An 18,003-nucleotide genomic window follows, 5' to 3' on the forward strand; every position below is an offset into this window, starting at 1 on the left:
CAGCCCCCAGGGGTGGGGGCGGGCGGGGCCAGAGGGGGCTGCCTGCCTCACCAGCTGCCATGCCCGTGCCGTCCCAGGAGCTCCGAGCGGCCTCCGTGGTCCAGCCCCAGCCCCTGGTGGTGGTGAAGGAGGAGAAGATCCACTCACCCATCATCCGCAGTGAGCCCTTCAGCCCCTCACTGCGGCCGGAGCCTCCCAAGCACCCGGAGAGCATCAAGGCCCCCGTCCACTTGCCCCAGCGTGAGTGCCCTCTCCAACCCTGGCAGAGGCCTCAGGCCTGCACTGGGTGTGAGCTTTCTGTGGGCTGGTCAGCCATGCCCTGCTGAGGTGGGTAGGGCCCAGGCCCATGGGCTGTTTGTGTTCCAGGGCCTGAGATGAAGCCTGTGGATGTCGGGAGGCCTGTCATTCGGCCCCCTGAGCAGAATGCACCCCCACCAGGGGCCCCAGACAAGGACAAACAGAAACAGGAGCCGAAGACGCCAGTTGCACCCAAAAAAGTAGGAGTGGTTGGACCCATGAATGCCCCTCACTCCCACCCCACCCAGGGCACCCAGGGAGGTGCCTCCTCAAACTCTGGGCCTCTTGAGGAGTCCAGGCACAGCAGAGTCCCCCACCAGCCCCCATGGTCTCTCTGTCTCACAGGACCTGAAAATCAAGAACATGGGCTCCTGGGCTAGCCTGGTGCAGAAGCATCCCACCACCCCGTCCTCCACAGCCAAGTCCTCGAGCGACAGCTTTGAGCAGTTCCGCCGGGCGGCCCGGGAGAAGGAGGAGCGCGAGAAGGCCTTGAAGGCGCAGGCTGAGCATGCAGAGAAGGAGAAGGAGCGGCTGCGGCAGGAGCGCATGAGGTGGATGCGGGATCTGGGTGGGACATGGGGCTCCCTCGGCTCAAACCAGTCCCCATGCTGACGCTGACACGGAGCCCTGCCCTGATCAGGAGCCGAGAGGATGAGGATGCGCTGGAGCAGGCCCGGCGAGCCCATGAGGAGGCACGGCGGCGCCAGGAACAGCAGCAGCAGCGCCAGGAACAGCAGCAGCAGCAGCAACAGGCAGCTGCCGTAGCTGCCGCCGCCGCCCCCCAGGCCCGGAGCTCCCAGCCCCAGTCCATGCTGGACCAGCAGAGAGAGCTGGCCCGGAAGCAAGAGCAGGAGCGAAGGCGCCGGGAAGCGGTGAGCCGGGGGGCTCTGGTGGGCGCACCGCTGGGAAGAGATCCACCCCTGGGGGAGTTGAGAAAGGGGACCCCGAGGTCCAGGAGGTGGCGGGGTGCAAGCAGAGAGCCATTGGGCGGGAACTCGAAGCTGAGCTCTCCTTGTTTGTGCCGTGCTGGCCTCTGGGCCTCCAGGGTGCTCAGGCGCGATTCAGGAAGTGCTTCAGTGTGGGCTTGTGGGGAGAGCCATCGCTGGAGGGCAGGGCTGGGGTTCTGGGAGCCACGGCAAGAGCAGGGCACCGAATTTCACTTCCTCCCGCCCTCCTCTCTCCTCCAGATGGCAGCTACCATTGACATGAATTTCCAGAGTGATCTGTTGTCAATATTTGAAGAAAATCTTTTCTGAGAGCACCTGGGTGACTTCTGACTTTGATTTCCTGGCAAAACGTTGGCTCTCCATAGTGTTAGGGGCAGCAGTGGAGGCAGCAGCAGCGGTGAGGGGGTGTCTCCAGGCCTGGCTCTCCTGCATGCTATGCCTGGGGCAGGCCTGATGGGCAGCTGAGGATCGCAGAGCCTGTCTGCCTTATAGCCAGCCGGACGTCCTGCCACCCCCACAGGACATCGGCACAGGGCACACCTCGCCATGAGCAAGTGCCGGCTAGACCCAAGCCCCGAGTCCCCGCGTGTGGGACAGAGGCCCTTCTCTCCGCCAAATGTCTACACAGTATACACAGGACATCGTTGCTGCCGCCACCGTGACTGGTTTACTGTCCCCAAGAGCGTGACGTTCGTGACGTCCTGCCCGCTGGGAGTTCTTTCCCACACCCCAGCTGCTGCTGCCCACACCCAGGAGACCAGGGCAGCCTTGCAAGAGCTGGAGGTGGCAAGGGCGCTGGCCCACCCCCTTGCTGGCACTGACTTTGCCTTGAACAGACCCCACCCCTCCCTTCCCCTCCCCCCACAAGCCTTTAATTGAGAGCCGCTCTCTGTAAGTGTTCGCTTGTGCAAAAGGGAATAGTGCCGTGGAGGTGTGTGTGTGTCCATGGCAATCTGGAGCGAGGTGACCGTCACACGCGTGTGTGTGGGCCGGCCTCGCCTGGCGAGTGAGGCCACCAACCAAAGTCAGTTCCTTCCCACCTGTGTTTCTGGTTTTGTTTTGTTTTGTTTTCTATATATATATTTTTTGTTGGATTCTATTTTATTTTTAATTCTCTCTTCTCCTCCAGACACAATAGCACTGCTTATCTCTGAAATGGTGTGATCGTCTCCTCATTGAGCGGCGGCTGCCACCGCGCTGTGGGTAGTGTGTGACCGTGGCTGTACTGTGTAGTGAAACATAGTTGGCATATCTTTGTTTGAAGTTTGTTGGTGACTCCACCAAACTGGTGTAAAAAAACTCAAAAAAAAAAAAAACCCACACACACAAAAAAAACAAAACATACAAAACACACACAAAAAAACTGCCTATATTTTACTCAGTTTCAAACTTTACTAGTCTATTTTTAATTATAAAACCAGAAAACTGCGTTTTCGTATCCTTTTTTCCTCCCCCCATTTGGTGGCTTCTTCTTTTTACTTTTAACGTAAAGTCTGTTTTGTTGAGGTTTTTTTTTTTTTTGAGTTTTTTTTTTTTTAACCAGGAGAGGAAGGGCCAGGGGTGAGGCGGGAGCAAGGCGCCGTAGGCCACAGCCTGAGGCAGAGACTCCCTGCCAGGCGCTTGGCCCTACCAACCGGCTGCCCCTTCCCTACTTTTTTTTTTTTTTAATTTTATAATTGGAGCCCTTGGTGAGGTTACGTGTGCCATGAGAACCCACTCTACACCATGACGCTGGCGCCTCAGTGTTGGCCAAACTCTGGAGTCATTGACTGGTTTGACTTTCATACGGTGAATATGCATTTGGTCTGTACTGATCATGGAATAAACACATCTCTCTTTTTTAATGCTGGCGTCTCCCTGATATTTCTTTGTGAACCACCTGTTGTTGCCTAGGCTAGGTCTGCCCCCCCCACACACACACATACACCACCTCCGTACGAGAACTACCGCCTGGGACTACCTGGCCTGTCCCTGGGCAGGAGCTTCCCCCTCTAGGCTGAAGCTGTAACGGGGAGCCCAGGTACTCCTCCCTGTGGACTCGAAGTTGGTGACATGCTCCAACAGAACCTGGCCAAACTCCAGACAGTATTCTTCCCCTTTGCCCTTCCTCCATCCTGATCTCCCACTCACCCAGAGGACTTGAGCCACGTCTCCCACCTTGCCTGCCTCTACCGAACTCCTCCTTTCATTTAAGCTCAGGGTTAACCAGATACCTAGATAATGTACATTCCCCCAGATAGGATCCTCACCCCACTCTACCCCCAAGCGTGCCAGGTGGACACCCTGCCGGGCCTGCCTCTGTGCACGCATCTGTACACACATGCCCCAGCCACAGAGCAAGGGCAGTACTGAAGAGCAGCCCCCAGGATGTAAGATGAAAGTTTATCACTTAACACGTATGCAAAGACACAAAGTGATTGAAAATTTCCAGCACTGTTTATTAACCCACATTCTCCTTTTTTTCAAGCAGAAAGGCCCTGTGTCTTGGGTTTGGGATCTGCCAAACATCCCAACTGATGGTATATGTAGTTCAGGCATTCAGCCAGAGACCTGCCCCATTCCTGTTCCACACTCCTTCCCACCCCCTTCTCCTCCCACAGCACTTCTTATAAACCACTGTGCTGGTTCAAGTGTGACTTATATTTTGGTTCCATGGGGTTTCTTCCTTCTCATCCCACTCCCTCATTTTTGTTCCGTGTTTTGTTCAGAAACTTCCCCAGGCCAAGTCTGTTTAGCTGGAGAAATGGTTTTGTCTGCACCTTCCTTCTAAAGACTTAACTCTGCCATGGCCCTCTCCACACCTCCTTGAAGGGTGTTTCTCTAACTGGGTTGTAATTAGAACTTGGATCTACTATTTAATTTCTCTGGCCATTTCCCAATACCTCCCACAGTACTAGAAATCTTAGTTCTATACAAGAGTAAGAGGTGTGTACGAGCCCATACTGTACTGTATGCACGGATCGCTTGGCCAATAATTATGTCAGTGAATCTGAGACTTGTATTAAACACTTTAGACATTTGTAGAAGGGAATTCGTAGACTTTTCACTTATATACTAAAAGGTTTTTTTTTTTTTGTGCAGTTCTCATTGCGAAAATAAACATTTGTACTGAATATAAAATTATCATCCTGTGACTACTGCTGTCTTTTTGTTTAAGGGTAGAGTTTAGGGGTGGGGCTGGGTAGGGGGAAGGTAGGAGTCAGTGTTCTGCAGCATCAGCAGAAGGGAGATCCACAAACACCCCCCAGCCATGGCTGGTGTATGCAGCAGCCAGGTTAGAGGCTTCAGGAGGAAGGATTCCTGGGTCAAGTGGTTGGAAAATTGATTTGATGGAAAATGTAGGTGAAACCAAAGCCATGATACTGGCTAATTGTGCAAGAAAAGGTAGGTGATAAGTGCAAGGTGAACAAATGTTTGTATAATATATGCAGTGTAATCATAGATCTCTCTTGGGCTCTGAGATGAATTGTTTACTGAAGCAGAACCACATAAACCATGATTTCCCTTTAAATAGGGACCTATGTGGTAATATCACCAAGAAAAACAAGGAATGGACCTATCTGAACACTGACTGACCTTAAGTATAGAAGGAAAAAACTAGGTGTATAAAATGTTTTCCATGAGAAACCAAGAAACTACACTGGTTTGACAGTGATCGACACACGTCCCCACAGCTCCAACGTGCCTGTTCACTCGCCTACACCCTCCCCAGCCCTTCTCTACTGGCTGCTGTTTTAAAGTTTGCCCTTCCCCAAATTTGGATTTTTATTAGAGATCTAAAGCTCTTTCGGTTTTATACTGATTAAATCACTACTGCAGTATTTGATGAAAAAAAATAAATAGGGACCTATGAACTTAATATGGTCCCAGGACAAGTATAATGTTGAGCAGCTTTGACAATACAAAGGCAAAGTTAACTGGTAGATGTAAGGGAAGATTTGATGATGATGTTCAGTTGCTAAGTCATGTCCGACTCTTTTTGTGACCCCGAGGACTGTAGCCCACCAGGCTCCTCTGTCGATGGGATTTCCCAGGCAAGAACACTGGAGTGGGTTGCCATTTCCTTCTCCAGGGGATCTTCCCGACCCAGGGGTCAAACCTGCATCTCCTGTGTTGGCAGGCGGATTTTACCTGAGTCACCACGAAAGCCCTTGTAAGGGAAGATGAGAGGTGACAGAATCGGGTAAAGTTAGAGGAAACCAATGGGAAAACTAAACATGGTTACGGCTCCTGCATTGGTGGTGACAATGATAGTCAATGCCCCAAACTGGTAATCAAAAGATAAAACCACATAAACACATTTAGAGATAGCTATTAATAAATATTGAAAATCATCCCAAAGACTGCCTCTGGTTGGAGGAAGAGGTGGAGCCCAAGATTGCTGTTTTTCTCAAGCCTTGATTGCTGTTGAGTCAGCTGTTAGGCTTCAGGCAAATGACTTAATACTCGAATTTCAGGCTCTTGGTTTATAATACAGGAAGGTGATAGTATCTACACTTAATAGGATTATTATCTGGGTTAAATAATGAGTAACTTTGAAATGTTTAGGATCTTAGGAGGAAGATTGCAAAACTGGAGGAGGAAGAAGCTACCCTGCCGGGCTTCTCGTCCAACCCTGCTCGGTTTCCTCTTTTGACCAGAGCCCCAGTGATTCGACCAGTCCGGTTCTCCAGCGCCCGGGCCGGGCCTGCCCTCTAGGACTTAAGCTCGGGTCTTAGGTCACCACTGGCTGAGTCCCGGTCTCAACACCTGCGATTGGCTCCGGGGCTGGACCTGTAGCCTGCACGTCAATAACCGCCGCTATCCAATCACAGGCGTGCAGGGGCGGGCCGACGGATCCGCTGGACCAACTGGAGCCGGCGCGGGGTCTGGGCCCGCTGGACCACCGTTGGAACCAGAGCTTAGTGTAGGTGCTGCCAGGTCTCTCGGAGTCAGACCGGGGCGGGGGGTCGCGCGCTCCAGGGAGGGGAGCTTCTGGGAGACGAGGGTAGCGGCAGAAGCTTCCGAGGCCTCCTTGGGCCGCGGCGACAGCCCGCGATTCCCTCCTTACCATCGCCATGGCACTGCCTCTCTCCCTTCTTCCGCTTCCGGGCCCGCCTGACCCGCCATATTAGGTTCCGACCCTGCCCCCCCGCCTCATTGGCCCGTAACCAGGCCGACTCCCAGCTCATTGGTCCATCCCTCTCACCGAAACCATCTAGACCCTTCCTCGGGCCTTCTCCGCCCAACTTAGGCCCCGCCTTCTCTGGGCTCCATCCTCGTTCCCTGACTCGTAAGCCGCGCCCCTAGCCCGTATAACGCTCTTAGGCCTATTTGGGGCCCACCTTTCCAGTTAGTAGGCTGCACTTACCCTGCATTGCCCCGGTCCTTTGCCCCAGACCCCGCCCATTTCACCCACAGCGCCTCCTGTCTTCTGTTCACGCAGGACCCCAGTCTCCCTCTAGACTTTAGATCCCGGTCACCCAGCCAACTCCGGCGTCCTACTAGACCCCCGCCCCTTAAAACTCGCCTTAACCTTTCTAGATACCTCCCACAGCCCGAGCCTTTAGCATCCCTTCTCCCCAAGGCTCCACCCCAGCCACCTGAGTCTGATCCTCGTAGCCGCCTCCCCCGCACCTCGAGCCTTGCTCCCTGCCACTGTCGCGCCCAGGTGTTTATCTAGCACTTAGTTGAGTTGTAAGCCATGGCAGTTCCGGTCTGAGCCGCCCGCCTCTTCTCTCGGTGCGTTCGGCAAACCCCGACGACACGGAGGGGCTCCAGACCAAAGGCGGCGGGCTCGCCAGCCCAGATCCCGCCTCGCTGCCGCAGCCCGCGCCCCCCGCCCATACCCCAGACTGCAACGCGGTAGTCCCAGGACCCGGCGACATGCCCGAGCTGGTGGTGACGGCGCTACTGGCGCCCTCGCGCCTCACTCTGAAGCTGCTTCGTGCCTTTATGTGGAGCCTCGTGATATCGGCGGCGCTGGTGGCTGCAGCGGTCTATGGCTGCATCGCGCTCACGCACGTGATGTGCAGGCCGCGACGCGGCTTTTGCGGGCGCCCCCGGCACACCCCACCGGTCTGCTTGAGCGACCCCACGCTGGGGGAGCACTGCTTCCTGATTCTCAGGGTGAGCATGGCGGGGGGGGGGCGCCGTCACTGGGCTTTCGAGGGTCAAGGATCCTGGGAGGCCGGCCCGTGTTGGACCACTGAAAGTGAAGTCGCTCAGACGTGTCGGACTCTTTGCGACCCCATGGACTGTAGCCTACCAGGCTCCTCCGTCCATGGGATTCTCCAGGCAAGAATACTGGAGTGGGTTGCCATTTCCTTCTCCAGGGGATCTTCCCGACCCAGGGATCGAACCCAGGTCTCCTGCATTGGAGGCAGTCGCTTTAACCTCTGAGCCACCAGGGAAGTCCTGTTGGACCAGTGCGGAGTGGCAAATGGTTAAATCCAAGTCTGAGTACGCACATGACCTGGGAGAAGGGAGGTGTTCAGGCCCGGGGAAGAGGGGTTTCCCAGGTCTCAGACTGTGCCCTCCCCCAGAGCTCGGGCATGCGCCTGCACTATGTCTCCGCTGGACGCGGCAAAGGGCCCCTCATGCTGTTTCTGCATGGCTTTCCTGAGAACTGGTATGTCGGAGGCCCAGGGTCCTGGGACGCACAGGACCGGGTCGGGGGAGGCTGGAGGTGTGGAGCTTGAACCACTAGAGCACTGAGGAGGCGGAGACAAGGGCTGGGTAGACTAGGAGCCCCTAAGGCAAAGTATATCGGGCCTAGACTGGGTGCTGGAGGACAGGGGTCCACACGGAGATAGATGGAGACAGGAGGCCCTGAGGGATGGGACGAAGAAATATTCATGTTGAGGCTGCCCAGAATCCAGGACGCAGCTGACCTGCTGTGGTTCCCCATCCTCCCTTCTGGGAAGTCCTGGGCAGGAAAGTGGGGGTCACCCCAGGGTCCTTGCTGGGCGTCATGCAGAGGTGCTGCCCTGGTGCCCTGACTCAACCTCCCTCCCTGGCCCGCCTAACAGGTTCTCCTGGCGCTACCAGCTCCGGGAGTTTCAGAGCCGCTTCCACGTGGTGGCTGTGGACCTGCGGGGATACGGCTCCTCCGATGCACCAAAGGATGTGGATTGTTACACCATCGACCTGCTGATGGCAGATATCCAGGATGTCATTTTGGGCCTGGGTAGGGAGGTGCCCCTATCCCAGCCCTGGCCCTCCTCACCCCTGCCTCACCTCTACCTGATATCTCACTTACACAGTTTGCTCTGACCTCCCCGCCAGGTTATTCCAAGTGTATCCTCGTGGCCCATGACTGGGGGGCACTCCTAGCCTGGAATTTCTCCATCTACTACCCATCCCTGGTGGAGCGAATGGTAGTGGTCAGTGCTGCCCCCATGTCAGTGTACCAAGGTGTGTTGGGGAGTCCTGGATGCTGGAGTGTGCTTGTGTGAAGGGGTGTGTATGTCTGTGTCAGCACTTCTCTGTCCACCCATCCTAGTCACCACTCCAGGGGCTGGGGGCACAGCGGTAAACCTGGATTCCTTCCCCCATGGTGCTCTCAATCTATAATCCATGACAGTACACCTAGGAGTAATCCACATTTTTGTGAGCACTTACAGGTTACAATTGCTTTTTTTCCCCAAGATTTACTATTTATTTATTTTACTTTTGGCTGTGATGGGTCTTCGTTGCTGCATGTAGGCTTCCTCTGGTTGCGATAAGCAAGGACTATTTGTTGTGGTGCACAGGCTTCTCATTATGGTGGCTTCTCTTGTTGCAGAGCATGGGTTCTAGGTGTGTGGGCTTCAGTAGCTGTGACATGTGGGCTCAATAGTTGTGGTTCCCAGGCTCTGGAGCACAGGGTCAATAGTTGTGGTACACGAGCTTTGTTACTCCACAGCATGTGAGATCTTCCCAAACCAGGGATTGAACCCATGTCCTCTGCATTGCAGGGTGTGTTCTTAACCACTGGACCACCAGGAAAGGCCCTACAATTGCTTTGACAAGGAGCCTGCATAGGGTAACCTACACAAGCCCCCTGGGCTTATGAAAATGTTATTATCCCATGGTCCAGTTGGGGGAAACAGAAGCAACTACAATAACATCTGAGGTGTCATTTCTCTGGCCACCCAATATCCATCACATCACCTAATTTTAAAGGCTGAATTGTAGTCAGAGCTGTACTATCTCTGTTTTTTTGTTGTCGTTTCTTATCTGTCTCCATCTCCAGCTTCTTGAGGGCAAGAGAGTTTTGTCTGTTCCATTCACTGCTATATCTCCAGAGTCTAGAACAGAGCCAGTAGGTGGTCAGTAAATGTTTGCTGAATGAGGCAGGAGAAATGCATTCAGACATGGCAGGGGGAGCACGCCAGTGGCTCAGGGAGCTCCCGGGGACTGTGGAGGAAAGTGCCCTCATTCTGTGGGTACAGCGACCACTTAGGAGAGAGACAAGCTAGTGCCCTGGCAGAGAAGAGCACTGAGTGTCCCCACAGAGAGAGGAGCATTGAGTGTCCCCATAGGCTCAGGCAGGCAGCTGTGGTGTTCCTGAGTGTTGGCATATCTGTGTGCATGATCTGGGTGTGTGTCAAGTGCAGAGGTGTGGGGCCCTCAGAAACCCAGGGCTCACCCCTGCCTCCCTCTCCCCACCCTAGACTACTCTTTGCACCACATCAGCCAGTTCTTCCGTTCCAACTACATGTTCCTGTTCCAGCTTCCCTGGCTGCCCGAGAAGCTGCTATCCATGTCTGATTTCCAGGTGCAGTAGGGTGAAGGCCCAGGGCTGGGTGGAGGGTCGTGGGTTGGGACTGAAGCCGGCGTCCTGTTGTGTGCCCAGATCCTGAAGACCACCCTCACCCACCACAAGAGGGGCATCCCACAGTTGACCCCCAGCGAACTTGAAGCCTTCCTTTATGACTTCTCACAGCCTGGTGGCCTCACCGGGCCCCTCAACTACTATCGAAATATCTTTAGGTGAGGACCCAGGGCCTGACAAGCTCAGGAGAGTTGTGGGGGTGGGGGTGGGGCAGCCATCCTTCTGCCTGTCTGTCTGTCTGTCTTGACCACAGGACCTTCCCCCTGGAGCCCCAGGAGCTGGCCACACCCACACTGCTGCTATGGGGGGAGAAGGACCCCTATTTTGAGCAAGGGCTGGTAGAGGCCATCAGCAGCCGTTTTGTGCCAGGCCGGCTCGAAGCCCACATCCTGCCAGGCATGGGGCACTGGATCCCCCAGACCAACCCTGTGGAAATGCACCAGTATATGTGGGCCTTCTTGCAAGACCTGCTGGACTGATGGCCCTAGCTCACTGGCTTGCATGCACCCAGGAGTTCTCACACTGGCTTGCATGCTCCCAGGTTGTATATATACAGATGGACTCGATGCACACGGATGGAACTCCTAGACTGCACACAAGTGCTTCTGTGGATACCCTCAGGCACACCACCCTCATATGCTCACATACAGGCAGGCATGTATGCACATGTGAGCAAGCACTTTGACCCCTGGGAACCAGGTATGCCTCTCTGTGGAGCTAGATACTGAGTTTCCTACTTCTCCTCTCCATTAGGCCCCACCCATCTTGCCAAAGCCAAAGCCCAGAGCTGTGTTGACCATGAGCTATGACCTTTCTATCCCTGGCTTCCACCGCCAGTCTGGAGTCCTCAGCTAAATGCTGCTCTGTCCAATACAGTACTTGCAGCCACGTCTGGCTACTTCCATTTAAATGCAAGTTAATTAAAATTAAATACAATGAAAACTTCAGTTCCTCACTCACACTAGCCATATTTCAAGGACTCAGTTGAATCAACATAGAACATTCTAATGGACAGTGCTGATGAGGGTGTTCCTAGCTTAAAAGCAGGGTGCCTCCCTGCCTGGCTCCTGACACCTCACTGAGGGAGGACCCTCACAGGCAAGCAGGTGGAGGTCTGGACTCCTCTCCAGCCAGGCTCTGGGTAAACTCCCACGATCTCCCTCCCGGTCATGACTCTTGGCCTTGTGAGGTCAAATTCTCCCGCCCCAGCCGGGGAAAGATCCCTGGGATCTCTGTCTCAGATCTATGGAAAACAACTCTTGGCTCTGTTAGGATAAGTGAGATTCTGGACTCAGCACAGGAAGGGACCAGCTCCCTGAATAGCCATCTGGGTGTCAGGCCTGCCTCCCCAGTTCCTGGACTCTTTGCTCCAAACTAACCAGAGTTTCTGCTGATTCTTCCTGGGGACTCCTGGCTCCAGCCTCCAAGTGAAGGTCATATACATCTCATACACATCGATGGTGAACCATCCAGCCCCAGGCTGGTCACAGCATTAACTTTTATCTCCCTAGCCTTGTCCTGGCCTCTAGGAACACTGTCATGACTGGCAGCAGTGTGATAAATCAGTCTGAGGGTCTCAGAAATATTAATACCTCTCTCTTATCTCCGGGGGCTTCTCTGGTGGCTCAGATGGTAAAAAATCTGCCTGCAATGCAGGAGACCCGGATTTGATCCCTGGTTGGGGAAGATCCCCTGCAGAAGGGCATGGCAACCCACTCCAGTGTTTTTGCCTGGAGAATCCCCTGGACAGCGAGCCTGGTGAGCTACAGTCCATGGGGTCACAAAGAGTTGGACATGACTGAGCGACTAACACTTTTTACTTTTTCACTTTTATCTCCGGGATGGGCCTGCCTAGCCAAACCCTGCCTGCTGGTTACCCCGCTCTGTCCTCCTTTGTCCCCTGCATAAAAATCCTTTCACTCATCGTATGTGTCAGGAGCTGTTCTAGGCCCTGTGGATAGTGTATTCAAGGACACAGGCCCCCTTCTGGAGTTAACAGAGAAGAGGCAGAAAGAGCAACGCGGGTGTGTGACCGGTCCAAGGAAAGGTTTTCGTTTCAGGGAGTGGGAAGCAGTAAGGAGGAAGGTCAGAGGCTGGGATAAGCTTGGGCTACTGGAGTAGCAGCGTGGAGATTAGTGCCTGCTAGGGTAGAGCGAGGGGGCAGGCGCGAGGAAGAAGAGGCCACAGCTGGACCGCCAGGGGCTTCAAAGAGTTCGGATCTGATTCTCAAGGGGAACCAGGGAGGGTTTTCAGCAGGGGAGGGACATGGTTTGCATTTTGAGAAGCTCCCTGTGGCGGCTGAACGGTCCCACGCAAGAGTGAGAGCGAGGAGATAGGCCCAGAGCTGCGCACATCCTCAGAACCAGATGGTGTGTGAGCCCCAATCTGAGCCAGGACTCCCAGACCCCACCCATCCCGCCTCCCCCCCCTCTACTCTTCCTCGCCGCAGTTCCCCTCTGGGGCCAGGAAGATGGACGAGAGGAAGAGGGAGGCCGGGACCTCAGCTTGGAGCTAAAGTTTAGGACGAGGAAGCCTGTGTGCAGGACGAAGACGGTGTGTCGCGGGGGCGGGGTGGGGGAGGCGGGCAGGGCTGGCGGTGGGTCTGGTGACCGTTGCTAGGGTGACGGGAAAGGGCTGATGGTTAACCGGAACGGGTAGCAGTTGTCTGGGTGACCGGAGGGGCCCAGGAGAAGGCTGACGAGAGGCCTCGAACAGTTGCTGAGGCGACGGGGGTCCGCTGACGGTTGCCAGAGTAACGAGAAGGTGCCGTGTGACGCCTCCGCGGCTGCTGGCGGGCGAAAGGCGGTGTGGTGGGGAGAGGCGATCGCGTTGATTGGGCAGAGTCCTGGCAAGTAAGCCAATAGCAACTACAGACTCGGCCAAAGCCCGCCTCTCTCAGCCTGAGCCAATCCAGGAGCGTCTTTCTTAGAGCTGAGGCGGAGCCAACAGCCGGAGGTTTTGGACTCTTACTGAGGCCCCTCCCAAACACTGCGTCTCCCTCTTCCTGCCCTGGGCTCGCGCCTCCAGATCAGCTTCCAACGTTTACTCACTTATCATTCACTCATTCATTCGCTTACCCACTCATGTACATGTCCTTGCTACCAACTGTAATCTGTGGCCCCGTACCAGTGGAGGGACAGGGGAGATAAAGCCGGGCAGACTCTCCCAGCCCTATGTGGTCAGGCCCGAGTGGAATGAGGGACTAGGGGCGAGGGGATGGGGCGGGCACCTACCTGGAGGAGGCGGCCTTAGAGCTGAATCCTGCTAGAATGTGCTCCAGTCCGCAGAAACCTCCCGTGCACAGGTCATTTAGCATTTCTGTGGGACTGGGAGGAACGTTTGGGATGGGAAGACGTGGGAATGCAAAATCCTTCCAACACGAGGCCAGGAGCCACATCTCCGGTACGACGACCGGGGCCGCAGGGGAGGGTCCCAGACGGATCTGCATGTCTGGAGTAGTACTTGGAGACTGGTAAAGGGGCAGGACCAGAGAGGGAAGACTGAAAGTGGGGAAGCCTGGAAGGAAAATGGGTGTGGTCCAGGCAATAGAAGATGAAGTCCGGGCACTTGAAGGAGGAGTAGAATCCCAGGGAAGACCAGAAGCAGGTTTGGGGCATATTCAACCTGAGGGAGCAGGACCTCTGAGGCAGGAACCTAGAAGCATCTAATAGGTTAAAGATAAAGATAATCTAGCAAGCATCCGTGTTTGGTGAGGCAAAAGGGCACTGAAGCTGGGGGAGAGAATGAAGCCTCCCCAGAACAGAGTGGAGAACAAACAAGACTTGGGAGCCCCCAGCAACCAAGAGACAGGCAGAGGAGGAGAGGTTAGGGTTAGGGAACAGAGAAAGTAGGCAAGAGTGATGCCCCAGAAATGGCGGGGGAGGGGGTCAAGGAAGAGAGGCATACACAGCCCATGGTGTCAAAAGCCACTGAGAGATTTGGAGGATTGAGCCATGCAGATTGTGAGGGAGGAAACCTGAGAGTTCAGGCTGAGGATAGTGGACTTGGATGCTCTGAATGCAGTTAAGTGGAGATGGGAAGGAAGAGTGGGGACCCCAGTCGGGAGCCTGGAGGGAACAACTAGCATTCAGATGGGGCAATTTGAGACAGGTTTGCTATAGGGACCATATACAGCGGGCAGGGTTTGGGGAAACCAACCGGGGTTAGTGCAGCAAACTCCAGTGAGCACCCCTGAAGAGCCATGACCACCTCCGGATCCCCCTGCCTGGGAAGGGGGAAGGAAGGATGTTAGCAGAGCCCAGAGAGAGGTTTGTGTGTTGTTTATTGTTCAGTCGCTAAGTCGTATCTGACTATTTGCAACCCCATGGACTGCAGCACATCTGGCTCTCTGTTCTTAACTAACTCCTGGTGTTTGCTCAGATTCATGTCCATTGAGTTGGTGATGCTATCTAACCATCTCATCGTTTGTTGCCCCCTTGTTTCCCAGGGGACAGGGTCTTTTCCAGTATCAGGGTCTTTTCCAGTGAGTCGGCTTTTCACATCAGGTGGCCAAAGTATTGGAGATTCAGCTTCAGCATCAGTCCTTCCAGTGAATATTCAGGATTGATTTCCTTTAGGACTGACTGGTTTGATCTCCTTGCTGTCCAAGGGACTCTCAAGAGTCTTCTCCACACCACAGTTAAAAAGCATCAATTCTTCGGCACTCAGCCATCCTTACCTCACATCCATATATGACTACTGGAAAAACCATAGCTTTGACTATACAGACTTTTGTTGGCCAAATGATATCTCTGCTGTTTAATACCCTGTGGATTGTATGGACAGGACCTTTGGTCAAGCGACACAGTCAGCTGAAGTGGTGACCCTACCAGGAAAGATACAGGCAAATTAATACCCTGGTTTCTCCTCCTCTCTCCCCCTATCCCCTGCCCCACCGCTTCATCTTCTGCCATTGCCTCCTATTGGCCAAACCCACTTGGAAGCCAGAGGACAAGGATGTCCATTGATACAGTCTGTAGAGGTCAGCCTCTTGGGGCATAGAGCAGAGTGGAGAAGGGGAAGAATGGAGCAGACAGTGGGGAGAGATGCAGGGGAGAGAGACACGAGCTCGGGGAAGGGGTGTGCATGTGAAATGAGCATTTGCTGCAGGTTTCACTTTATCACAGAATCCCTGGTGGCTCAGATAGTAAATAATCTGCCTTCAATGATGAGACTTGGGAGATGCGGGTTTGATCCCTGGGTCAGGAAGATCCCCTGGAGTAGGAAATGGCAACCGATTCTAGTATCCTTGCCTGGAGAATCCCATGGACAAAGGAGCCTGGGGGGCTGCAGTCCATAGGGTCTCAAGGATTGGGGTGCGACTGAGGAACTAACACTAGCACTTCGCTTTGTCACAGAAGAGACCTCAGCCTCTGGCCGAGGAAAGAGGTAATGAAAAACCAAGCGGCAGGGGGGTGGGGGGATGTTCCCCTTCTCTGAAGCAAGAGGAAAGGTGCGTGCGTGGGGGACAAGTGCCACACCTGCAGGAAAGAAGGAAGACAAGTTTCAGGAGCTGGGGTGGCAAGGAAGTGATAAAGGGTGTCCGAGTGTCCTGGGCTTCCCAGGTGATGCTAGTGGTAAAGAACCTGCTTGTCAATGTAGGAGACGCAAAAGACACGGGTTTGACCCCTTATCTCCTGGAGGAGAGCATGGCAACCCACTCCAGTATTCTTTGCCTGGAGAATCCCATGGACAGAGGAGCCTGGTGGGCTACAATCCATAGGGTCACACAAAATCTTACATGACTGAAGCAACACAGAGTGTCTTAGTTCAGAGGTGAGCTGGAAGAGATGGGGTCCTGGTTGAGGCCATGGGCAAGGAAGGTTGGAGTGGTCTGACCATGCAGCCATGAGGCCAAGACATCCACTGGAATATCTGCCCAGTGGAGGGTCTTAAGACAGGGAAACCACTGCCTGCCCATCCCCCACCAAGGGCGGGAGTATGGCTTCCCTTCTTCCCCTGCCCAGAGCTGTTGAGCCAGTAGGTGCTTGATGGAAGTGAGTTCCTTTCTTTTCACTCCCTTTTCTTCCACTTGAAGCCCTCACACCCACTCCTCCTTCAGGAGGCCCCATCAGCCCCCATCCCTCCCTGTGACTGAGCCCTGGTCTAACTGAAGCCAGACATGTCCATGTCCAGACAGGGACATCTTCTGGACTGGCTTCGAGCAGGTTCAGGTCACAGCTCCTGGGTCCTGCTGTTCCCCTGAAATGTGCTGGGTATTCATTAATTCATTCAGCTGACCATTATTTCACCTACTGTGTGCCAGGCTCTATACTAGACATCGGGGATTCAGCAGTGAGCAAGACAGAGGCCCACAGAGCTCAGAATGCTGTGGGAGCCAGGTAGGATCACATGCAAAGGTCAGAGTGGAACTGAGAGAGGCCATGGGAGCCAGCAGAGCCCATGGGAAGCTGCAGGGAAGGATCCCTGGGAGAAGAAATGGGAGTGTTGGGACTTCCCTGGTGATCCAGTGCTTAAGACTCCATGCTCCCAATGCAGGGGGTCCAGATTCAATCCCTGGTCAGGGAACTAGATCCTTCATGATGCAACTGAAGATCCCACACGCAGAAATGAAGATGCCACCTGATGCAATGAAGACCCAGCACAGCCAAATTAAAAAATTAAAAAAAAAAAAAAAGAAATGGCGGTGTTATCGTTTCCAACCTTGATCAGGTCAGCTTCCCTTGGCCTAACCCCTCCAGTGGTGTCCACTGTGCTTTTCATTTAAACCCAGATCTTTGGCCCCTTGGAACTCGGTCCCTGTCAGTTTCCCTGAGCGCCTACCCCTTGCTCACTCTGCACCCAGCACCCTGGCCTCCTTGCTGTTCCTCTTATCGACCCACCCCTTTCTCCTCTGGGCCTTTGCACTTTCTTTTCCTTCCACCTGGAACATGCTACCAGACTGTTTGCCTCTCTGACTTGTTCTCCTCCTTCACATCATCGTTCTTTTAGATCAAACCAGTCTACCTTAAAGGAAATCAACCCTGAATATTCATTGGAGGGACTGATGCTGAAGCTGAAGCTCCAATACCTAGGCCACCTGATGCAAAGAGCCAACTCGTTGGAAAAGACCCTGATGCTGGGAAAGATTGAGGGCAGGAGGAGAAGGGGACGACAGAGGACGAGATGGTTGGATGGCATCACTGACTCAATGAGTTTGAGCAAACTCGGAGATGGTGAAAGACGGGGAAGCCTGGCATGCTGCAGTCTATGGGGTCACAGAGTCGGACACGACTGAGCAGCTGAACATAACATAAATATATTTATTTATTCATTTATATTTTTGGCCTCACTGCAACACATGGGATCTTAGTTCCCTGACCAGGGACGGAATCCTCACCCCCTGTGGTGGAAGCACAGTGTCTTTACCACTGGACCTCCAGGGAAGTGCCTAAATATATTTTTATTTATTTATTTATTTATTTGGCTGGTCTTAGTTGTGGTACATAGGATCTTCCATCTTCATTGTGGCATTCAAACTCTTAGTTGTGGCGTGCAAACTCTTTAGCTGTGGCATGTGGGATCTACTAATAGTTCCCTGATCAGGTATCAAATCCAGGCCCCCTGCATTGGGAGCTTGGAGTGTTAGCCCCTGGACCACAAGAGAAGTCCCATGTCTTAGTTCCAATGTTCCCTTGTCAGTGACGCCTATCTTGATCCCCTACACTGAAATCTATTCATCTCTCACGTCCCACTCTAGGGTTCTTATTTGTTTGCCTCCTTGTTTCTTATCTGTCTCCCCTATCAGGGCAGGAGCCTGCTCAGTCTTCATCACCTCTACCTGTAACAGGGTTAGGCACGAAGTAGTTGCTCAGTGTGTGTTTGTCAAATGACTGAATGAAGGTGAGGAGAGCTGGAGGGCCAGAGTGAGCTGTCAGGTGAAAGGAGTCAGGTGAAAGTTTGAGAAAGGTGTTCCAGGCAGTGGGTACAGCCATTGTGAAAACTGGAAAGGCTGAGGGCTTC

The 18,003-nt window shown here is 53.9% G+C and overlaps 2 protein-coding genes across 6 annotated transcripts in view; both read left to right on the plus strand.

Annotated features, from left to right (window-relative positions):
- BRD4 (bromodomain containing 4) overlaps nucleotides 1–4,364 on the plus strand; it is a 91,213-nt gene extending 86,849 nt beyond the window's left edge. For both annotated transcript variants that reach the window (XM_081501226.1, XM_081501224.1), the window contains exons 16-20: nucleotides 78–240; nucleotides 367–497; nucleotides 643–848; nucleotides 938–1,169; nucleotides 1,485–4,364. In XM_081501226.1, coding sequence (XP_081357352.1) covers nucleotides 78–240; nucleotides 367–497; nucleotides 643–848; nucleotides 938–1,169; nucleotides 1,485–1,553 — 801 coding nt within the window. In that variant the 3' untranslated portion in view covers nucleotides 1,554–4,364. The remainder of the gene's footprint in view (nucleotides 1–77; nucleotides 241–366; nucleotides 498–642; nucleotides 849–937; nucleotides 1,170–1,484) is intronic.
- A 1,706-nt stretch (nucleotides 4,365–6,070) lies between these two features.
- On the plus strand, nucleotides 6,071–16,682 carry EPHX3 (epoxide hydrolase 3). 4 transcript variants are annotated; one of them, XM_081501233.1, is made up of 9 exons: nucleotides 6,071–6,150; nucleotides 7,078–7,352; nucleotides 7,769–7,854; nucleotides 8,255–8,412; nucleotides 8,511–8,639; nucleotides 9,881–9,984; nucleotides 10,063–10,199; nucleotides 16,307–16,382; nucleotides 16,540–16,682. In XM_081501233.1, exons 2-9 carry the CDS (start codon nucleotides 7,110–7,112, stop codon nucleotides 16,582–16,584), a joined length of 978 nt encoding a protein of 325 aa, XP_081357359.1. In that variant the 5' UTR covers nucleotides 6,071–6,150; nucleotides 7,078–7,109; the 3' UTR covers nucleotides 16,585–16,682. The 4 variants fall into 4 exon arrangements, with proteins under 4 accessions (XP_081357359.1, XP_081357357.1, XP_081357358.1 ...); XM_081501231.1 differs by lacking the exons at nucleotides 16,307–16,382; nucleotides 16,540–16,682 and adding an exon at nucleotides 10,295–10,983; XM_081501232.1 differs by having other exon boundaries at nucleotides 6,115–7,352.
- Nucleotides 16,683–18,003: the final 1,321 nt, after the last annotated feature.

The sequence above is a fragment of the Giraffa tippelskirchi genome, chromosome 6 (assembly GCF_054371585.1).
Source record: "Giraffa tippelskirchi isolate mGirTip1 chromosome 6, T2T-mGirTip1v1.2.pri, whole genome shotgun sequence".
In the NCBI taxonomy this organism is placed as follows: domain Eukaryota; kingdom Metazoa; phylum Chordata; class Mammalia; order Artiodactyla; family Giraffidae; genus Giraffa; species Giraffa tippelskirchi.

What these genes read in the sequence shown, in the direction of transcription:
- EPHX3 (XM_081501231.1), top strand. Translation starts at nt 7,110, where the DNA reads ATGCCCGAGCTGGTGGTGACGGCGCTACTGGCGCCCTCGCGCCTCACT. An exon ending in ACTGCTTCCTGATTCTCAGG is followed by an intron (nt 7,353 to 7,768) that starts GTGAGCATGGCG and finishes GCCCTCCCCCAG; the next exon opens with AGCTCGGGCATGCGCCTGCA. An exon ending in CATGGCTTTCCTGAGAACTG is followed by an intron (nt 7,855 to 8,254) that starts GTATGTCGGAGG and finishes CCCGCCTAACAG; the next exon opens with GTTCTCCTGGCGCTACCAGC.